The sequence below is a fragment of the Cupressus sempervirens genome, chromosome 1, assembly GCF_028749045.1.
Source record: "Cupressus sempervirens isolate cs-2001-9-10 chromosome 1, ASM2874904v1, whole genome shotgun sequence".
NCBI classification, from domain to species: Eukaryota; Viridiplantae; Streptophyta; class Pinopsida; order Cupressales; family Cupressaceae; genus Cupressus; species Cupressus sempervirens.
The window spans coordinates 28,230,286-28,255,014 of NC_143118.1; the positions used below are offsets into that span (position 1 = coordinate 28,230,286).

General features: G+C 32.7%; 1 protein-coding gene across 3 annotated transcripts in view; it reads left to right on the forward strand.

Annotated features, from left to right (window-relative positions):
- Positions 1-5,359, forward strand: part of LOC149576003 (CRS2-associated factor 2, mitochondrial-like) — a 35,775-nt gene extending 30,416 nt beyond the window's left edge. The window contains exons 3-6 of one of the 3 annotated variants that reach the window (XR_016360754.1): positions 3,597-3,822; positions 3,922-4,049; positions 4,255-4,510; positions 4,639-5,359. Coding sequence is in view for 2 of the 3 variants with exons in the window: in XM_089816119.1 (XP_089672245.1) it covers positions 3,597-3,822; positions 3,922-4,049; positions 4,255-4,392 (492 nt within the window). In the remaining variant the exon portion in view is untranslated. Of the gene's footprint in view, positions 1-3,596; positions 3,823-3,921; positions 4,050-4,254 lie in introns of all 3 variants that reach the window. The other 2 variants (XM_089816120.1, XM_089816119.1) reach the window with 2 other exon arrangements.
- The last annotated feature ends 19,370 nt before the right edge of the window (positions 5,360-24,729 follow it).

Genomic DNA, 24,729 nt, shown 5'->3' on the forward strand with positions numbered 1-24,729 from the left:
ACCATGAGAATTTTCTGTTTATGTCACTTAGTCTAGATTTATCTCAGAATTAATGGTTTATAGAACCAGTTTTAATTCTTTAGCTCATTTTCAGAAATGAATATAATGTAATATCCCTATTGACTTTCAACCATAAATAGAAAAATAGTCTGCTATGTTTAGAGTGCACCTAGAAATGTTCAAATGCTCTTGGAAATGATTTCCTTTGACATTTGGTGGCTTCCTTTGTGCACCTCTGCACACCTTTTGTTCATTCATTTGCGCATAATGCTGAAGGCCTGCAATGAACTTTCCAATCTTCACCAGTGTTTAGATCACTACTTTTTGGTCAATATACCTGCCGCTGCTATTGCTTTAGGTGATGATTACTCGGATAAATTTGTTGGATGCACCAATACTTCCATGGACACATCTTGGTGTTCTGTTGGAGTGGAACAAAGTGCCACTTATGCCGAGGATCTCATGCGACTTAGAGGTCCTTCCAGCTATCAAATACTTATGTCGCATCAGAAATAACAATGATGAACAGTGGCTTGACAAACTCCATGCAGATTATTATAATCCCAAAGATGCACTACCAATAGACAATCTGTCTTCAGATTTCACACATCTCTTGATGACTGCAATTTTCTCTCCTATAGACGACTTCACAAAATTGACGAAAGAAAATGTAAATGTCCCTCTTAAGCTGATGCCAATTCATTATTATTTCGCCGGGTCAATATTTTCTTGTTGATTGCTGCTGCTTATGTTCAATTGTTCTTTTTGTCTGATCTGTATGGTAGAATTACATGTTTGTATGATTCCTTATTCATCTGCTCAACTGAGCTTTCTGAATTTAAGGTAAGAAAAAATATCCAATCTTCACATCCCTCAACCCTTTTGTAATATTTATTCCTTCAAATCCTTTAGAGTCACCACCTTTCATAAATGCACACCTTTGGTTTATAGATTAGCCCTTCTAACCTTTTTTTAATTTAAAATTAATTTTCTTAATTCCATATAGTCACCCTACAAGTAAAATCTTTGTTTGAGCACCAATATTCAAAAGGAAGTATGCTATTCAAGGTCCATTTTTAGTTCTTTCATATTCTTTAATGTGAATGAGCCTTTAATGGATGACTACTCAATATTTACTAACAATAATAGCTATTCTTTCCATCCTCATGTTTGCTACCCTAAATGGGAAAAAAAATTCTCTGCTCTTTCTTTATTTACACTAGTTGTCGTTCGTACCAATAGTCTCTTAAGTCTCTTCTTCAACGTTTGAATAGTCACCTTTTAATGTTTGAGGTCTTTTTCTTATTATTGCAACACTGTACAATAGTTCCATTCCTAGTCACTCACGACACTAAATTGAGGACATTATCGAAGACATACTCTGTGATATGTAGAATCATTGTTGACCAAACAAATGTTGCCTCAACACCCAACTGCAAGGAATTGTAGATTTGACGAGGTCAGCCCACAAAAATGGTGTTGATCCCATCTTTGAGCAAAACATCTTATCCTCTACGGCTTACCCCTAACTTTCGGCATTCAACGTGGCTCCTCTAAACCACTGTGGCTTTGGTTCACCAGTGCATGTGGGTTCCATTTGGCGTCATCCAGTTTGTTCAATTTGACTTGTTGAAAAGATCGTCTACATATCATTTGATGAGCTTAATGGGCTTTCTAATGAATGGTTTTCAAGGCACAACAATTGCTAAAGGCTTTGCAAATGGGGTTGCAAACAAAGTGGGCTTAACCTTGGAGGAAACTTCGTGGTTAAGAGTTCTTGTGTTGGAGTAGTACTAGGATGGGTGTCCTCTCAGGAAGACTTGGTGCTTCACCTTTGTGACCATCGCCTGGATGCAATGAATGCTAAGAGTTCCATTCATTCTCATGACGGATGGGTTCTTGTGAATCACACTTCTCATGAGACTTAGGTCAATTAGTTTGACTCAAAAGCTACATATATAGATGTGTTGGTGTAATTAAATATTACTAATTACACTTAATTTTACTTAGGATAATGCATTTTCATATTAGTTGTCATGTAGACACCTAGGAGTTAGCACATATTGTCTCACTCCTCTCTATGTGTAATACACCTTTGTATTCTTATCCTCACATTGTGGCACGCACTTTCATGCACAATAGAGGATAATCTAACTTTAGTGGACATCTACTTAGTTGTGATGCTTATCACTTGCATGACTCCTAGTCATCTTGCTTGCCTTTATATACAAGGCACCTCTATGATGTATTAATCTGATTATCTAATTACCCATTATCATTTGATCAATATTAAATCATTCATTTGATCATATCATTTGTCTCTCTTGCGCTATCAATTGAGCTTCTTGATCTTGACATTTTCATTCTTTGCCTTAGGCAAATTCTTACAAGATGAATCCTAATAGGTATATCACAATTTGACTTCTTGTGGAAAATATGTCCTACTTACCTATTGATGTGCTCAAGCGGCCTTCTAATAAATGGTTTATAAGGCACAACACTTCCTGAAGGTTTTGCAAATAAGGTTGCATGCAAAGTGGGCTTAACCTTGGAGGTAACTCCATAGTTAAGCACACTTGAGCTGGAGTAGTATTAGGCTGGGTGACCTTATGGGAAGTCTTGGTGCTTCATCTTTGTGAGTATCACCTAGGTGCAATGAGAGCATAGTGTTCCATTTAGTCTCATGAGAGATGAGTTCTTGCAATCCTACTCTATGAAACTTGGGTCAATGAGTTTGACTCAAAAACCACAGATGAATCCTGATAACAATATCACAATTGGACTAGCTGTTGAAAACATCTACTACTTGTCAATTAATGAGCTTAAGGGGCTTTCTAATGAATGGTTTGTAAGGCACAACACTTCTTGAAGGTTTTGCAAATGGAGCTGCAAGCAAGTGGGCTTGACCTTGGAGGAAACTTTGAGGTTAAGAGTCCTTTTGCTGAAGTAGTACAAGGATGGGTAACTCTTGGGATGTCTTGGTGCTTTACCCCTGTAACCATCGCTTGGGTGCGATGAATGCTAAGCGTTCCATTCATTCTCATGAGAGATGAAATCGTGTAAACCACTACTCATGAAACTTGGGTCAATGAGATTGACTAAAAAAACTACTCAGATGGATCTTGAAAGCAATATTGTGAGTCCTCCAGTTTAAAATATACCAGGAGGAAGTTGTGCAAGTGCTTTGAATCATGATACAAGTCCTTTACAATCTATGTAATGAAAATGTCCATTTATTTTTAAAAAGGTCGTTCTGGACTGTTTTTCTTCAATTTATCACATTCTTTTGTAAATCCGTTTTTTGCCAATTTTTTCAAAAAATTCTACACTGGTTTGCCATTTATTTCCCAAACGATTTATGCTTCTATGATTAATACTACTATGCTATTGAGCATGTCTCGATATATTTTTAATTTGCTGATATTTGCCCTAAACGACTTATGCTTGATAAGAGGTTTTTTTGCTGCTGGTTAAACACTGAATCATGAACTGCTGATTGGAAAACCCATGTTTATCTGCTTCTAGTTCTTATTTTAAAAACTGGTAGCATTGTTTAATGAGTAAAATAATTATGCATTTATCCTTGTATTTTACAGGACAAAACTGGTGGGAAGATTATTTCTCGCAGGACTAACATTCTTATACTGTATAGAGGTAGGCATTATGACCCAAAACAAAGGCCTATTATTCCTCTTATGTTATGGAGACCCCATGAACCCATTTATCCAAGATTGATCAACAATGTTGTTGATGGTTTAACATTTGAAGAAACTAAGGAATTAAGGAATCGAGGTCTGAATGCACCAGCTTTGACAAAGCTTAGTGAGTATTTATGGTCTGTTCATTATGTGAAGTATACGGTTGCTTTATTTGCTTTGATTTTTTCTCCTGGTCATTTCTGATGTCTTCTATTGTGTGCAGCACAAAATGGTTGCTATGTACGTCTTGTGCAGAAAGTAAGAGATGCTTTTGTGCAGAATGAGGTGGTAAGAATCGATTGTACAGGCATGGAAACAAGTGATTATAAGAAGATTGGTGCAAAGCTAAGGGTACTTTATTTATGCAGCCCTTTTTTATGTGTTTAGACTTTGTTGGTGTTTTTCAAATTTTGAACTAAAGGTGGTCTTTTTGTTTTCTTTTAAACCTTTACCCATATGAGAGAAGTATATTAGAGTTGCTGATGCCTGTATTCATGTGCTGCATTTCATTGTGGATCGGTTTGAGCAGCTTCTCAATAATCAATTTTGAGTGCAGGATTTAGTACCATGTGTCCTCCTTATTTTCAAGGATAGACAAATTGTTATTTGGAGAGGCAAGAATTACGACAATAAAAAAGATCTTGCAAGTGAGTCATTGTTAGGTAGTCTTTCCGAGGGATTAAACATTTCTTGAAGAATGCTAAAAGCACTCATGGTGTCTTGGAAAAATCTTGAATCAACAGTGTAAATCCAAAGACTGATGATTGCTATTTTGCCATCTTCCAATCGAATAAAGGACTGCAAACTTCATGGTGCTTGATTTCATTTTACACAATCATCATTTTTCCATAAAAGCTTGTGGTTCTTGAATATGTAGAATGCATTTTGCATATGGAGGTCAAACATTTGAAACTTTTAATTGCATGCTTTCCTTTGGCAGACCACCTATGGATTTTAGATCACAAGATTGAATCAGATCCCAAGATTTTGATATGTTGTCAACAGTCTTGATTGTTTACAGTGCAAAATGCAAATCTCAACAAAGATGCCATAACAAATTCCCAGCAGTACTTTTGAAAAAGACAGTACTGTTTTGTGCCATGGTACTTGTACTTTTGAAAAAGACATTTTTGAAGAAGACAGTACTGTTTTGTGGAGATGGTGATATAAGAGAAGTTGAGCAATTCTATATCAATAAAGAGTTGACTCTGTTACACTTATCATGGAGTGCATGGGTTGGCAGAACAGCTAACATTTTGTAGCATTGTGCAAGGGCAGGCCCTCATATCCATGTGCACTGGTTAAAATCACACCATGTACTAGTAGCAGAAGCCAATATATTTTGAACATATGCAATATGTGCACTTTTTCTGCATTGGTCGAACAATTTGTAAACTACTATAGATATTCTCTGCCCACGTGCTAAGTTGTGTATTGATAACATTAGAAGTGAATTTATACAAAAGGATGAGAAGGTTCTATACCTTACTCAGGGTTGACATACCCGAATGAGAAGGTTCTATACCTTGCCTGATATCATTTGACTCATATGTTCCAAACTCAGGGTTGACATACCCGAATTTGACTTGGATTTGGTGACTAACAATTATCATTTTTACTTATTAATAAGAGTAATAAAGTGACTAACGATTATTAGTTTTTCTTAAGAGCAATAATGTATGACAATTATTATGTTTAATTGAGAGTAATAAAGGGACTAACAATTATTATTTTTATTTAAGAGTAATAAAGTGACTAACAATAATTATTTTAACTTGAGTAATAAATAATGTTCAAAATGTATTAAATGAGCTTGTAAAATGTTGGATTGTATTTTTTTGTTAGATTAATTTTTTTTATAATAGGTTGGACCAAATTATATTAACTCATTTTTTTAAAAGTATACAGACCAAATTATATTAACTCTTTTATTTTGAAGTATACAATTGTTAGTCTCCAAGGGACTAAGTCCATAGAATCAAAGGCTAAATCCTTGTCCCAATAATCAATGTCATTGTGGGAGGAGGCAATGCGTCATGCTCATCCTTCCCCATCCCAACTAAGTATCTAGTTAATTGTCTATCTTATTGCATTCTCCTCCTTTGACTTCTCTTCTCCTTGTGGAGAAATGACCAAGACCAGCTAAGGAGAGCTTATTGGCCAACCAATAGTTGGTGGTGGAGCCTTAGTGGTATCACCAGTCGAAGGCTAACACGAAGTTGGGCTGCGAGAACGTTGTGGCTTAGCATAGCCAATAGGGTGATTGAAGGCATTGTGGAGAGCAATGATGAGGTGGCTAAGATCAATAAGTGTCTAGAAGAGCCGTGTCCCTCTTGGCGACTATGAGAAGACAATTGAAAAGCTCTAGGATTTTCTATTATATTTGCATACAAAAATATATTGTTATATTGTCATAATGGGAATATAAAAGTTATTGAATAAATGTAATATATACAATGAATATGTCATGATTCAATTAAAAAATCATCATATTTAATTGTACATTCATGTAAGTTATATAATAATTTACAATTTTTCCTTCTCATTCTAATAAAAATTGGGTGGTGTGCAACACTCATCTTGGAATTAGATGACAATGAGTCCATTGCCTTGCATTAAACATCATCAACGGTGTTATACGATCTAATGTATTTTGTTTTTTGTTGTTGTAGTCTATTATAGCTTGTCATCCAAAATCAACAATCATGTCTTTTGTAAGGATGAGGGTGTCCTCATGTTAAGTAGACAATTATTTGTGTGGATGAGTTTCATTTTTTTAGCTATATTATTAGTGTTGTCGTTGATGTCAAGTAATGGTTGTATTGATGTCAACTGCCTATGGTTGAGAAAGTTGCTGAAATTGAGAGTAAGTATTGATTGTATCTATTGAGCTATACAAAAAAAAGAAAAAATCATGTCTGATATGCAAGAAAATGTGCTTGAAGTAAAATAGATGTTTGACAATATGTGTTAGATGATGTTTTGATGATAATTTAAAGACATTATGAGGTATATCCAAAAGATGGAAGTATGATCATCTAAAATAAGTATGGTAAATTGGAATAAATTATGTTAAGTTGGAATATGTAGGAAAGAGTATATGAAGACCCAATGGGAGAATGCTTTGAATTCCTATGCATAAAATGATGGAGGCTTGCAATTCTAGTTATAATAAGTATGTACTAAGAATATTGCAGTGTCATATTTTTGGGTCCCCAATTGTTCTTTTGAATAAGATATGAAGCATTGATTGGTTGATGGTAAGGTTGGTTGTCAGAAATGGATTGGATAGGCTTAGAGTGCTGCAGATTGGTATCTCAAGTTATGCAATTTGGTGGACATGGTTAGATGATTCATACGATCAATTTAGATATTTAATGTTGAATCACTTTGAAAGTAAAGCTTTGGTGTCACAAGTACGATATTGTAGTCTATGTTGGCATTTTTTTGACTCAACTATTTGTGATGACTAAACTTCAGTCTTATTGGATTGTATAGGATGGGGAAGAGTTAAGAGGTTAAGAGTGATTGTGTCATGGTGTATTGTGCTTTGTGTGCCGTTGAATGCTTTGGAGAATGTTTTTGAGTTGACTGGTAAGATAAGATAAGATAAGATAAGATAAAATTATTAATGTCCACGAAAAACCAAAACGGTTTATGGGACTGAGCATACAAACAGAAGAGCCAGCCAAGTAAAGGCACCAAACGGTGACTGAAAAGGAACTGAGCAACAAGAAGAAAGAAAGACAAGGGAAGGACTAAGGGTCCTTCATTGTCACAAAGAAATCCGTAATAGAGAGGTACATCCGTGGACAATCCATAGTCTTCGGATGCCGTGAAGAACCCCTATAGGATTGATGCTGCTTGTAGAGACTGGTACAATGTTTGACAGATCTGGAATGTGAAGTAGTGGAAGGCCTTTTCAAACCCCGCAAAGGAGACAAGGGAGAGAAAAAAGTGGTAATGAGCTGATCAGAAGTCTATCTCTGATGAAAGGATTGCAGGGTATTCTTTCGAAGATGGGTGGCCTCCTAAAGATAAAGTGTTGAACACCGCTAATCAATATAACTGAAGAACATCAAGAGAGAAGAATAGTCTCTGAAAAGGCAATAGAATCTCCCTCTGATCTCATAGTAATGAGGACAACGAAATATGAAGTGAGTCTCGGTCTCAACCTCCATCAGAGTGCATAACTGGCATAATCGATCAGCCTGATCCATATGATGATCAGTCCGAGCCCTGAGACGATGAGAACCAACCCTAAAAGAGCCCAAAGAGAACCGTAATGCATGATTCCTACGCCGGTAAAAATAGGCACGACGAACAACAATACCATCCTGAATAACAAGAAAATGCTCAGCATAAAAGACCATCTTAGGTCGCAAACAACCCAAGGGATGACACCAAGTAGTGGTAATATACTGCCTATAGATATCTTGTCTGACATGCTCATTCAACTCCTGACGAGAGGGAAGAAGATGAGCCGGGGCATCAACGAAAACTGATAGGGAGGAAGACAATCAATCTCAATCCCGATCGAACCCAACAAAGAGGTGGCCTGAGCGTACCAACATCTTGATCTAGTAGAAGTGTCAGATCTCATAATCTCCACCGAAGAACAATATTTCGATCAACACTTGTCTCCATAAAACCATGAAGCCGATGAAGAAACCAAATCAAGTCAATGGAGGATGGAGGATGATGCAATGTGCGTGTTTCAATCATATCATTTGATGAAGACAAATTTCAATGCATTGCGGTCACCTTTATCTTGAGTTGGACTACATGTAGACACCCGAAAATTGGCAAAGACCTAAAACAAGAAGAATTTCGATCAAACAATGAAAATTAAAGACAAAATTAGATAAATGAGGAAGATAACAGACTTGCAAATCAATCACAACATCAAGTCATTTGAGTGGTTAAGTAATTAATCACTTAAACCCTTGATCAATTTCAAAAAGACTAAAATCAATTTCACAAAGACTAAAATCACTTAAAAAAAAGGAAAATCCAATTCACAAAAGCAAAATAATAAAATAAAAAGGAAAAAGGTTAAAACAAAAAGTTGAAAATAAATGGAATATTTAATAAATCAACTAAAGTCATTTATCCTCTCAAAAGTGAAATCCACCTTTTTTGAATTTAAAACAATTGAAAATCCCTATTTATCCTCACAAACCAAGTTCGTCTTGGAGTTTTGTGAGATGTTTTCAGTTTCACCCTTACCTCTAGTGAAAGATAACACCCAAATCTTTACCCCAACCCCCTTCTAAAATCCTATAAATAGAAGGAAAAATCAAGAGCAAAGGAAACCAAGTTTTATGCATCTATATTATAAGCAAATTAGAGCTATCGTTTTGATCATCCATTTAACATCATTGTTGTAGAGATATAATGTCATTTTAGTGTCGTTCTAGCATTGTTTTAGTATTTATTTAGCATTACTTAATATTGTTTAGTCTCATGCATGCACTTATTTTAGCATTTTCATATTCTTACCTTGCATTTTCATATAGATCTCATATAAACATTCATAGATCTAAGGGCCTCCCTGAGAAGATCAAACTTGAGGTCCCTAATGGTTGCTAGATTTAGGGTCTAGACTGTGAAGGAATTACTTTTTGTTATAGGGTCTACTCCAGGACTAGACATATTGTTGCACGTTGTCCTGCGAAATTGAGAAAATCAAAGAAAAGACCTTGGTGGTCTGGGGCTTTGGTTCAACATTACTCTATCTTTAAAGACTCCGCTCCTATGGATCCCCTCACGACTGTGGTTTTTGATGGTGCATGTAGCTCTGCCCCATCTAACCAAGCTATTGATCTGTTGTTGGATGTGGTTGCCACAGTTGCCCCTCCCTCTATCGGTCGGGTCCCTGTGGGCAATTTTTCTGGTGTGATTTCGCCTGTTTCTTCGGTTGGGTCAGATGTTGATTCTTTGGTTTGGGAGAAGGAGGCTTCTCTGGTGGAGGAAGGTTGGACAAAGGTTAAAGGAAAAAAATACAAACGTTCCCAACAGTCCTCTAATCAACTTCTTAGATCTCACTCTTTTGGGATTAAAGGGTCCTAAATGGTTTTTTTGAGTTTTATTTAGTGGCAATAGTGTATTGTGTTATCTATGAAGCCACCTTGGTTACCTTATTTTGGTTGGGGACATGTTCCACCTCTGGTCTGTTGTATCTTTTGTTTAGGCTCTATTGAAAATATTTAGATGTGTAAAGGGTTTTAGGCACCCTTCAAAACCTGTTTCCTTAATCAAAAACATTCATGATCTACATTAATAACATACTCCCATTCTAGAATTGTTACTAAGATGTTGGTCTGAGAGCAATTTTAGCAATTGTAATGAGGGAAACATGAGATGTTTGTAGAGTCGTTATTTGACAATGTTTTCTTAGGTCTAGCTTAGTTCATTGATATTCTGATTGCACTCTACATCAAGATGTCATGAATACACGATTCCACTCTAGACACTACATTTAATATTTATGTATATGATTGCCAACTTTATACAAATAGTGCTTATATATTCATGGTTGAGCTTGTTGAGGTACCTGACGAACAAACCCTTGTATACGATTGCAATTGGATGAGTAATGCAAGAGAGAGCTAATTAGTTTATTGTGGATGGATCGAATGTGAAGAAACAATAATGCAAATAAGGAAGAGAAAAAGTATAAATTGTTGAATCAAACTAAGAGGTTATAGAAGCTGATTAGGATATCCTACATCTTATTATTTCATAGTTTATTTGTACATGTTGGAAGGCTATGTGCTTATTTAACAAGTGTGAGAAAATATGAAATTTTTGTGTAATTTCTGTTAGGATCAATGGGTTCCTTGGCATTGTAACTAAACATCAGGGGCAACAAGCTCCTTGGTTTTGTTCTCTTTTTATATATTAATCATTTCATAAAGTGAGTGTGATTCTAACCGTGGTTTTTCCTGTCATGACTTTTCCACATAAATCTAGTGCTTATGTGTATATTTTCATTGCTATATGTCTTCCTAATAAATAGTTGGATCACTAACAAGTAAATGAGAATTGTGGCAGAAGTTGCTAAGTATTTGTTTATGTTGATTCACTCCCCTCTCAGAATGTGGAGGTCTAAAACATATTTAAGCCTATACGCTCCTAAGTAATCATGTCTATATTTTTATGTGCAAACAAAAGGTTCTATTGTTAAAAAATTGAGCCATTGTTCAAAAAATATATTGTTCTTCATGTGAAGTCCCAAACAATAACTCATAAATTTGAAGACCACTATTTATAGAAAAGTCAAATATTTATATCATGCCTACTTACAATCATTAAAAGTCAAGAGCTTTGTTAGAGCCCTGACTATTGTACAAAGCATAACAAAAATAATTATCATAATATTTTTAAAAAGGTAAAAGAGTGAGAATTATTTAACTAGAAAACAAATAAATATATTAAATAGAAATTTTTGTTTGGATTAATAAATAATTTAGACAAGAAATTCAATTATTAAATTTCCTTTCACTACCATATCAATATATTGTACTAACATAATTTAAAACTATAAATACATATCAAAATTTTCTTTAAAAAATAAAATATAATTGTACATGTTTTGAGCTTTACATCTTCCCCGTGTTCGACTTCATAAAAGAGGCAATTAATTCTCATTACATTAAATTTAAATCATTATAAAAAAAAATTTTAAAAAATGAGTGAAAATCTCACCAAACAAACTAAATATGTTTATATATATATATATATATATATATATAGTTTGTTTGTAATTTTGGTTATATGAACAATTTAAACAAATTTGTAAGTTGTATTATTTAATGTTTCTCTTGATTATGTGATTGTTAACAAAATTAGTTTTAAAGAGTAACAATTTAGATTTTGTAGGATATTTATTTAAATTTTACATCCACTAACCTATAGAAAAATTATATTTACATTCTAAATTCTATTGATCAAGAATTACAAAATATCAATACAATTTTTTATTATAATATATATATATATATATATATATATATATATATATATATATATATATATATATATAGTCTGTTTGTAATTTTGGTTATATGAACAATTTAAACAAATTTGTAAGTTGTATTATTTAATGTTCCTCTTGATTATGTGATTGTTAACAAAATTAGTTTTAAAGAGTAACAATTTAGATTTTGTAGGATATTTATTTAAATTTTACATCCACTAACCTATAGAAAAATTATATTTACATTCTAAATTCTATTGATCAAGAATTACAAAATATCAATACAATTTTATTTTATTACATAGCAATTGTAAATATCTATCAATATTGAAAAATAAATATAAAATACAAATATAATACATAAAATAATATTTTTAAAATATATTTGATCTACATAATCTTATATTGTTTGATCTATTTGTATTTAATTTGTACAAAAAATATAGAGTAATTGCCTTATCCCATTAATATTTCAAGGGCGGTAGAAGCTTCCCTAGTTCATTGAGAGTTGTAAATGCATATACAAAGGCAATCTATGTTAATGTGGCAAGGAATGGTAATGCAATGTCAGCATGGTTTTGACTTGATCCACGACAAAGTAGTCATATATATTGATACCTAGCAATGACTTTAAGGTGTCAAATGCAAATTTTCTAATGCAAAAATGTATTAAATTTTCTTTTGTTTTAGCTACACTTCAACTATCCAAACACCTCTGTTAGCCTACATATGGACCCCCCATTAAAAAACCAAAAATCCAATTACTTTTTCTATTCATAATGACAACCATGTATGTGTCTTTTCCTTATGATCTTTTGCAAAAAGAATGGATTTCAAAGATGATTATACTCAAGTTGAACTAGGTTCATTTGGGTCGAAAGTCATTCAATCTAGTTCAATCGGTACAATCAGTTCAAGAGCAACCTTGAACTAGTTCAATCTGGTTCGAATGGTTCAAACAGGTTCAATATAAATTTAAAAAGTGCATATTAGTTAATACAAGTATATGTGGGTTCGACATGGTTCAAATCAATTCAAAAGGTTCAAAATGGTACAATTGGTTCAATTTGTACGATTGGGTTCAAAAGGTTCAGCTAGGCTCAACTATGTTCATGTTGGTTTATTCATTTCGAAGTGCAAGTTTCAAGTTCAGTATTGGAATTCAACAATTAAAAATTCATCAGTTCAAGGTTATCACAGGTTTAATTTGGTTCAACAGTTTAGAGTAGTTCAACACTTCAAACTAGTTATTTGTTAAAATATTGACAAGCATTGTGTCATGATGTTGGATAAAAAATGATCAGAGATCCATATTAATGTTTGTGTGGGAGAGCATATCCTAACAATGAATCTTAACTCAAATTGGTGATCTAGGTGTAAGAGTTGATGTGGATAATATTCATAATTTTCAATGCAACTTGTAGCTATGAATTTGCTGATGACAAAAAAAAGTCATGTTGTGGGGGTCGTAACTTTTAATCCCACTGTTGGATCAGACTAAATTCTAAATATATTTTAGAAAACCTAATTCTCTAAATCCTCTCCAAAGCATTTTGCAAGATTCATCACATATCAAAAGTTACGAACATATAAGTGCAACCCTATCAAAACTATTAATGCTAGTCACATAGTGATGGGAGGAGAATAATTTATTTCCATAAAAAAGACCAATGTTTTCCATCTTTCAAGGGATACATGTAAGTGAATTTTGATATGATAAATGTCTTCATCATTAGCTTTATAGATATGATGTATATAAATCATTAAACTGAAGAAAAGAGGCTGAGGCACGTGGGGCATTTTCTAATGCTAAGTTGATACATGTCATCATTCCAATTGCCATTTTTCTAACTCTGATTAGAAGTGTATATCATTCTAGGATTTGTAACAATTTATTTATAAATCTTTAGTCCAAAATCCTCATACAGATGTGGTTACAGGAAGACATATTAAAAAGTTTAAAAGAGAAAATATTCAATTGCCACGAATCAATTATTGAAACCAATAAAGGTTGCAAAGAGAAAAATGATAAATATGCAACACTAGGAAAAAGATAGGGAGGTCCAGTTCTATTTTTTTTCCTAGAAAGTTGTGCTACATGAGGAGAGAGTTTTATTTTGATTACATGTAATAAGGGGAGAATGTATTTTCTTTTCATTGGGATTTTGTTGTGTTGATTTTGAGTCTGTGAGCTCATTCTTTGATACTGAATAAACAAAGAAGAAATTTTAAGTTTGTGCATCCATTTTTGTTTCCTTTGGGTTATATTAAGTTGTGTCTTATTGTAAGTATTTTCAGTATCATTGTCAGTATAGATGTGTGGCTGGTTTTGAGACTTTGTTTTTCAAATTAAGTCATTCATTGAAAGGGGATCTGAATTCTCTATGCTTTCTTTTTAGTCACAGTTTGTGGATGTGAGGGAATGGACTTTGTGTTAGTTTCTCATATTCATTTAGTTTTGTGTATAAGTCTTTCACATCTATTACATGTTTATGAATAGATGTTTGTATACTTGACTTGCTTTCGAGTTAAAAGAATCTTTGTTTGTAGTTTAGTAAATTCATTGGATACTCCACACATGGAGCTATACTCGATAAAATTCAGAGGAAGATTATCAATCTCGTGATAATCTATCAATTGTTGGTTTCTAATTTCGTATTTCCATCCAAGCAATATAAGAGTCATTTTTAGATATTTTCATAAAGACGAATCTGATAACTAACAACCTCATATCTTGTACTTAATGAATTCGTTGGCCTACTCACCTCCCTCCCACTAACTACCTATTTGACATGATCTATGAAAATTGAGCCTAAATTTGTTGACGTGTTGGTTTTGGCAATTGTCTGGAGAATTTGAGAAAATAGGTCTCCATCAATAAACCTCCATAAATGTAGTCTATCAAATTGCTCACTCGACACACACACACACAAAGATGGAGTTTTTAAAAATTTTCATGAACTGTTGAGTCCAGGCATTAGTGGAACATGGAGTTGCAACAATGGTGGAGAAAGTGTTCGTGTTTCCAAGAGCTTTGAGGTGTAATTGTAGATCATGGATATTATTCACTACTTGTTTTGAACAGATTATCTCTCTAGGTGTATGCCTTGTTACAATTTGGAGGTGTCTGCGTAAGATGCATATTGGGTTTTTGTTGTTCATCCAACATGAAGGTTGTTGTTACCTCACTTGGAGGGTCTAATTGTGGAAGGCATCTCATCTAGAAACTAAAACAAGGGGCTTGAATTTGTGAGTCAAAATCTGGATGGATGAAAAAAATATCAAATGCAGTAGATTTGGTTGTGCCTTCACCAAAGGATGGAGCAATTGAAGTGGCATTCATCATATATGATGAAGGAATGCCTCTTGTAATTGTAGATGTAAAAAATTGGGGGCAACAGAGGGGCACATACAAATGGGTCTTGTCAATGTTTTTCTTGTTCATCCTCCTTGGATGGTGGTTGGATATGTTTGTTTTCTCACAAAACTAAGAAAGCTTGTGTTATGTGGAGAGCTAAAGATGTATGACCCATTTGGGGAAGGAATAATGACAACAACAGGAGAACAAACCAGTGAACTTGGATAGAGAATTGGGGCAAGAATATAGGTCAAAATATAATGTTGAGAATAAAAATGAACACCAATATTTCTTTGTAGCTTAATTTTGTCCTCTTAACATTTGTGACTACTATAATTGCCCATGGTTGGTGTTGAGAAAGCCATTGTTGGTTTTTGGTTTTAGGTTGTTCTCCAAGCCTGGATAAGCATGGGGTGAGTGCGTAGAAGGAAGGAATATTCTTGGCGAAACAAGCTTTTAGACAACTAGTGGAAAATTATAGAAGGTTGTAGAAGAGGAGAACATTCCATAATATTTTTTCCTCTAATTTTGGTGTCAAATAATTAATTTTGCCCCTGATAAAATTGCTTCTAGCCAATCAAAATTCAAGAATTGCTGATTGAAAATTAACTTAAAAACAAAACGGTTTTGACCTTTAGAAACTCACTAATTATGATTGTAAAAATTAATTGTGACCCACCACTGGAAACATTAGTTTTCTACCTATAGATAGGTGGGGACTAATAAAATTAACAAACTATTATTGTTATGTGTTACACAATAAGTTGCTATGACACTTTACAAAATTTTGTGCTGGAAAAACCTTAATATCGATAAAAAAAGGAACTACTCTTTTACTTAAGTAACTCGTCAAATAGAAAAAATAAATAATTTTGGTTTCTTGCTTGAGGAAGATACAAAACATAATTGTACTTTCTAGTTTGCTCAAACTAAAATTTCATATTCTATATTTCTAGTGCCTACAACCTTGAAAAATGAAGAGATGTTTGACCTTTCATCTTTTCTTTGAAAATAAAAAATATAACTCACATTTTTCTCTTCCTTCATGCCAATTTTTACTTGTCCTTGATGAAAATGACTAGTAAATGTCTTATCTCTTCTTGGAAAGTGACAAATTATATAAGAGAAAGTGGGAAGCCAAAGCTTAAGTGACTATTTTGTTCAATGTAATCCTAAATGTTAAAGCACCCATTTTAGAAATGAGAAATAAAAGCTTCATTTTAGTCTTGGAAAGTTACATATTATATAAGACAAAGAGATACCAATGTTTAAACATCTCTTTGGTTTAACACAATCCTAGATGCTAACAAACCCATGTCGTAGTCTAGGAGGATAATGCATTTGCACTATAGTCTATGTAAGTTTTATGCTTTGTTTCTTTATATTTTTATTTTGTAGCTTTCATTGTATTTCATATATTTTTTCATATTTATTTATCTATTCGTAAATCTACAATATCATTATTCACTTAGAAATCCATTTGGATCATACCTACCTTATTAAAGGATGTTTTGGTCACACAAAAGCTTACAACCCCATATCATTAATTTTTGGTCCTTTATGAGATCTTTTTTGGTGTTATTTTGTACTCAAGATACAACATTTTTGTAATGCATAAAACATATTACAATTGATGCTATGATTTAGCAATACACATTACAACATTTATTGAGGTGTAAACAACCTTCTTCAACATTACAAGATTTGAGAAATTATTGGGGTGGCAATGATTTGCCCATATAAATGACACAAATAATAACAACTATACCTTTTTTCCCCTTTTTTTTAATTATACTATTGCCCTTTATCTAGTTACATAAAATTCTAAGAGTTTGGAATCCTCTTTCTAACTTAATTATGAAAAGTGTTATCATTTTTGGATGTTACAAACAAGTATATTGTGATGGGATAAGAAGATTTATGCATACAATATTCAAATGTTCATTATGCATATTTTGATTTTATCAAGGTGAAGGGTCTAGAATAGACAATATAATCTTGTAACGAAGTGCAACACAACACATACAATTGAAAGTAACATGCAATTGTATTGATTGAAGGCAAAACCCATATAGGCTTGCAAGCCTTCCTATATGCATATTACACTAGACCTAATTGGTCACACATGCTACTTCATAGATCGCCACAAATTTATTACAAACTATGTGCAAAAATAAGTTCCAAATCCTAATTCCCTAACTTGTAACTCTCTAAGTACTAATCTACCTTCTACTCATTCTAGAAAGTGATTATATACTAGAAACAGACATCAAAATGATTAATATTAAACTTAGGCACCAAGTCCATTTCCTACTTAAAATGTATTGTGACTGAAAGTAGATGATTAATCACCAAGGGTTGATGCAAAGGGGTGTCGATCTAACTCAAGGTTGCTTGACCTATTGCTACCATGTGATGTGATGTGATGTGAATGCTACAAAAAATATATAAGAGGTCCACATGTTATCTCTCCTAAATCTAAATTTCAACTACTTAATAGGGTGAACCTTTAGTGAAGACAACTTCTAAACAATCAATCCACAACTACTTTCACCTTAGTATGTTATATGTAGAACTCATTGTGTCTCCATTCCAAAGCTACATTCTTATCATCGCTAGGGTGCCTTTCAAAGCTTCTAGAATACTTTTTATTGATAAGATTTTATTACAAATAACTCCTTGGAATGCAAAATTGGTTCCTTTGAACATGTCATCATGGATGAAAGAATATAACTATTTGCTCCTATCGATTAATATCAACCCTCTTCTTGGCTCCTAGCTCTCCACAAAAATAGGATTAGTCTTATACAAATGTTACAACTCACTAAATCTCATTACTTTCATTTCCATGTGTATCATCATATTTCTTGTTTTTCTTAGTGCATATGCAACCTTGTATGACTTCCCAATTCCCACTTTAGTGTTTAGTGAAAAACATACATCTCCACACAAACTCAACATACTACACATACCAAAGGTACTAGGGAGATTGATGATCAATATATAACATGAAATTATTCACTAGCATATATTATTTCTACTTCTTCATGGCTTAACTTAAGTTGCATAATCTATGATCATAGCCTAAGTACCTTTTTCTAACATCATTCAACTTTTCACTTAAATATGTGATTAACCTTCTTTCCTAGGTTATGATGACCCTTATAGCACTAGCACTGGCATCATAATCTAGATCAAAGACCCTGTTGAACTATGGTAAGACCACTTTGAATGTCAATGGAAACTCCTTTGAATATCCTCTCATGGTCTTAGTCATTGATGTACAAATGGTACTAGAATTTCTAATGAGTTTGTGGTAAACTATTATAAAACTTTCAAATCTTACCTCATTAACATTTATTGGTGTTGACCATTTTTCAATTTCTATCACCTTTTTTGGACCCTTCAATCCTTCCAAGATAAAAGGAGAAACACTAAAGATGAAAAGAGAGAGGAAAATGATAATTGTCTTGGCCTAGTAAGGTTAAGATTGTTAGAACTATGTGTTTAGTGTTGCAATTGATGTAAACCTAGTGTGCTATTTGATGTCAACTTCACAGAGAGATATGTTTCCTAATGTGTGAAAGTTGGCAGAGGTCCAATATTGAGTGTTCAAATTTTTTTTTGATGTCTAATGGTGATATCAAGTTAGTATTCTATGTTTAGAGAATGTGACAATATGATGAGATGGAATATAAAGGAAAGAGTTTTAGAGTCCTTATAGAATAATATTTTTCATTCCTCCACATTGATAGCTTGAGGTTATAGCTTTAATATACATGGTCTATGAATATTGTACTATCACATTTTTTAGGGCCTAATTGTTTATAAGTCAAGGTTGTTAATTTTTGTTTATTAACAATAAGGTTGGCTATCAAGATTCATATAAAGAATGCTCTACATTGGCATTTCATAGGTGTGTGTCTTAGTGGTCATGTTTAAAAGGTTCGTGCAACATTCAAATTCTGACATATTGTGTTGACATGCTTTGCAATCGATGTTTTTTTTTTCAACATCATTGTATATGTTGGTCTCTGACCTATTTAGTACATTATCTTAAATAAATTGTGATGTTTCATTTGGATATGTTTTGGAAAAAGAGTTAAGAAGTTTTTATGGGTCTTATCTTATTGTGTTTAGACCAGCTTTAAGATGTGCATTGGAGAATGTTTATGGGGTGAATAGTTAACGTGTTATGTTATTTTCTACACTTTACATTCAATGTCACTTATGAAGGATGTTGTGTTATGTATGTTTCATTTAAATTAATTGTGTGAGGCAGTTTATAATGTACATAGGTCTCCTTTATCACTTGGGGGGGGGACTACATCAAAAGCAAGTATTCGTGGTGATTGACTTTGTGTTAATATTGTTTATCTCTACCATGGTTGTCCTAGTTGAAGTTTTTAATGATTGAATTGATATATATAGGCATGCGGATGTTTGATTTGAGTATGAACTGAGTGTGTGCTAAATGTGAATTTGATGTGATATGAATGTAGAAGAATAGATGTGTGAATTAATAATATTTTATGAGAGTTAACATAGTTTATGGATAAGTAGGAGATATTTTCCACAACTATTCAAATTGTGATATTGTTATAAGGATTTAAGTGTGTATTTTTTTAGTCAAACTCATTGACATAGTTTGTGGACCTTTAGTAGTGAATGTTTGACATGACCAGGAGATCCTACATTATTTCAATCCATCAATTCTCTGTTTCCTCTAGAAGACTCCAAGTCATTTTTCAATTTGTCCAATTGCATATCTTTTATTAGGATAAGGCATCTCATTTTTGCATTTACTTTGTATCTTTTTCGAAGGTTGTGTGCCTCATAAAAAATAATTAATTACTCGGTAGAAAAGTAAACTTGATTGTATAATTCTTACCAAGTGAACCTCCTTACATGAGTCTGCCCAAATATTAACTCATCCAAAAAACTAAAGTATCATTCTATTCATCAAAGTGTAGTTACAACATGACAGTAATATGATTACTTTGGTATATGCAAAACAAATTGTATATCTTTTACTACTTTAGAATAACATTCATTTAATCACATGTAATAGTAATATAATTAGATTACATGGCAACTTGATATCAACAAGAAAATATGGATACAATCATGCCCATAGCTAAATAAGTTTAAGAAAGCCACATGAAAAGTATCAACACCCAGGTGCTAAACCCCAAAATAGTGACAACATATATGTGTGTGTGTGTGTGTGTGTGTGTGTGTGTGTGTGTGTGTGTGTGTGTGTACATATATATGTGTATATATGTATATGTACATATACATACATATGTATGTATATGTAGATATACATATATATACATATATGTATATATATATATATATATATATATATATATATGTATACATATATATATATGTATGTATACATATATATATATATATATGTATACATATATATATATATATATGTATACATATATATATATATGTACACATATATATATATATATGTATATATATATATATATATATATATATATATATATGTATACATATATATATATATGTATGTATACATACATACATATATATATATATGTGTGTGTGTGTGTGTGTGTGTGTGTGCATATGTATATATATATATATACATGTATATATACATATATATACATGTATATATACATATATATACATGTATACATATATATATATACATGTGTATATATATATGTATACATGTGTATATATATATATGTATACATGTGTATATATATACATGTGTATATATATATACATATGTGTGTATATTTAAGAAAGCCACATAAAAAGTATCAACACCCAGGTGCTAAACCCCAGATTAGTGACAACATACATACATACATATGTGTGTGTGTGTGTGTGTGTGTGTGTGTGTGTACATATATGTGTGTGTGTGTGTGTGTACATATATGTATACATAGATATGTGTATACACACACACACACACACACACACACACACACACCAACACACAGAAGAAATCTTATTAAAAATGAGCCTTTGTTTGGGCTCATCACTTCCCCAAAACTATCTTTTTTTTGTCGTCCACCAAGAGGAATTTGATTCCTATGTATTGTGTGTATCCTGAAATCCTTGTCTATTGTCTATCCCAAAGTTTTCACAACTATTTTCTAATCAAATTTATTTTGTATCTAGTCTCTCCCACTTAGATTTCTCTGCTTTTTCACTATAATGATGTTATTTATATTTTGGAATGTTCCACAAAATGATTGGTGGTTGAAACATTAAAGGAATCCAATAATTTTATTTTCTTCTTTCCAACTAACCATAACTTGGTTCCTGCCTCATTATGACTACATAAAGATTATGAAACAAATAGGGTTCAACTTTCTTCAAGTTATCAAGTAACCCATTTGATCTTTCTCTCAGATATCCTTCCATTATCCCTCCAATAATTGAACAACATGTTCAAATTCTTGAAAGGTTTCTCTCCTACCTAGGATATGTTGTTTGAATTCAATTTTGTACATAAGTTTGTGCCATGTATAGTCAATGTTTTCAGGGTCACCTAATTTTTCTTATAAAGGTGTTTGGATCTCCTTGTCTCTATATGCTATAAATTGTTTTCTCCAAATATTTTCATTTGAAATCCAAAATATTAGTGCCCTTATATGAATATACATGATATACATTAATGGACTTCACCATGATCACTAGGAATAATATAGTTTTGCAAGTATAATTCACAAAATAATCTTTTAATTTCTATGGGGAAGACTAGTGAGCTTGGAAGAATCTTCTGGAATCCCTATAGAAGGGTTTAAACCAAATGGTACTCTTGACAATTGAAAATAAAGACTGAAATCCTTGAGATTTAGTGCATATATCCTTTGGGGAGTTTGACATTCTAAAATTTTTGGAACTAAGGTCACCAAGTTGTTTGCCTTATTTGTTAATGCGACAATTTTTGCATTCTTCCCCTCAATCTCCTTCTTTCTTTTTAATCACTTCATGCAACATGTTCTTCTCTTTATTCTATTCTTCTTCCTTATCCTCTATATATTTCCATAAATTTAAGCTATTGATGCCCACAAGAAAGTAGTGGGTCGGACAATACCTATTGGGAATCAGCTTTTTTTTAGGCTCTACCTGCTACTTGCTTATCTGCAACAACAATCCTTGCTAATCCTAAATTATCTTGTTCCAAGCTTCCTTACATCCATAACCCCTATTTTTTGTGGGAGAATTTCCTTTTTTGAGATATATGTTCACCCCCCACCCGAGATTCTTGTGTAGGTGTCATTTTCCAATCTTGTTTCTCATATGAGGAGGTAAATTTGGGCTTCCATTGAGAGGTCCATTATAGATTATCCTCTCTTCCTCACTAGAAGTGATATGAACTGAGTTCAAGGGTTCAATTTGGATGCTCGCCCTAGGTGCTGTAGATTTTTCCTATTTACTAGTTTTACCCATGACCCTATGACTCCTCCTCTGGGGTATTTGTAAGTAGATGAAGGATTCTATGGCTCATACTTACCTTTAATTTTTTCCTTTTTGCTTGCTACTTCTTTCCTAGTGTGATATATTGACTATTAGAAATATCCTCATTAGGGTTTGAAGAGGAACTATTTACATCTTTGTTCAAAGACTCAAGTGAAATCATTTTGGCAGCAAGAGGTTTTGTGTTTGGAACCACCCTAGAACTTGAAGCCTCAAGGGTATGTTCGACCTCCTTGCTAACATGTGCATCAAGGTTGACCTCTAAGATACATGCTCACCACTCTGAATGATATAATTTGCAAAAACTCATCTCGTGGCATCTAAGACACATCTTGTAAAGATGTTTCAATAAGAAATGTAAATAAATAGTGATGAGAAACATTATTTTCCCTTTCTTTCTACTTCTTACCAACTATGATTGTTAACACGTTATATAACACATTGGGGACATTCATTCTCCTTCCATGCCGCATGTGGCTCAGAAGCTTAAAATTTACAAAGTGTAGACTTGATGACTAACCCTCATAGGCAATGTATTTGATAATATAAACCACAACTTGTGGCCATTTATCTAGTAAAGAAAGCCTCCTTATTCCCTAATTGTCTACTTTCAATTGATGATCCTCATGTATGATAAACATTTCTCTAGTTGTTCTAGCATATTTATTTATAGGGTAGTGTTCTCCTATAGTTGTATGCATCCTAAAATGGTTTCCTTTACTATGGGCCCCCATTCTTCAATTTATCAAATGATGGAATCAATTTATCAATTTCCTAAATCAATGCCTTACAATATTTTCAATTCAAATCAATTTTCTTGACCAAATCGTAATTAATTCAATTATTTCAATATTTCCTAAAGTTTGATCATTTCATCAATAATCTTATTTAATTAAAAGAAAATATCCCTTTTAAATAAATAAAATAATCTTATTTAATTAAAACAAAATCTCTCTTTTAATTAAATAAAATAATTCTATTTAATTAAAATCTCTCTGTTAGAAATAATTAAATTGAAATGAACTAAAAAATAAAGAACCATAAATCAATCCAAGAGAGTTTATAATGAAAATAACTACCATACTTTATATGAGCTTTCCAAGATCAACACAAGAGAGGAGACAAGGATTTTGAAAAGGAAAAGTAAAGAAAACCCCTTGTGAATTATATGAATGAGGCAAACGCCTAAAGAATGATGAGAGAGAGAGAGAGAGAGAGTGTGTGTGTGTGTGTGTGTGTGAGAGAGAGAGAGAGAGAGAGTGAGATAATGAGGATTCAAAAGGCTCATTACATGAACTACATAGTGATTATGTGTTGTTAGAATGAGAGAGAAGCATCTCTTATAAAGAGATGAGAAGAGGAGTTATTTGTAACTCCCATGTGAATGATTGCCACATTCATAAGTGTGTGCATAACAAGTGTCATAATCCTCTTAAGGAGGAATAACTATTTTCCTTATAAAGAAATTGCAAAAAAAGAGTTGTCCTCACACATGGACAATAAGACAAGCAAGTGACATGTCCTTACATGTGGACTAGAGGACAAATAACATAAGGGATACCTTGTTTTATCCCATTTAATAAATAAATACAACCAAGGAAGGATTACTAATTATAACACCCCCTTTAATCTTTACTTGGGGAAATGACATCAAAGGGTATTAAACCCAAATTGTTACAATGAAATTCTAAATTCTTTGTAGAAAGAAACAACTTGATCTTTGAGATGTCTCCAATTGTGCAAGAGGTCTCTTGTGAGTGTTAGTGTAAATAATTATTATGTACACTTTACTTAAGTTTACTTATGATTTAGGCATTATTTTATTATTTATTAGGTTAGACACCTAGGAGTTTGCATACTTGTAATGCCCCGCCAAGGGATCCAAAGAATTAATCTAAAATTTCACTAAGTTTGCCAAACAATTTTATTTTGTTTTAAACATAAGAGTAAACCATTTACAACTTATACTTAATAACGGAAGCAATAGCAACAATTCAAATACAAGTAAACATAACATACATAACAGGTTTCATTCTTTATGGATCCCTTAACGTTGAATCACATCTAATCATAACTATTCATCACATCCTTATGAAATAACAATGATACATCCAATGTTCTTAAACAATATACAAGTATCTTTTTTGTAATTACATTTTAGATTGCTCAATCATCCACTGTACATGTCACAGGGTATAAAAAGGCTTAAAAGA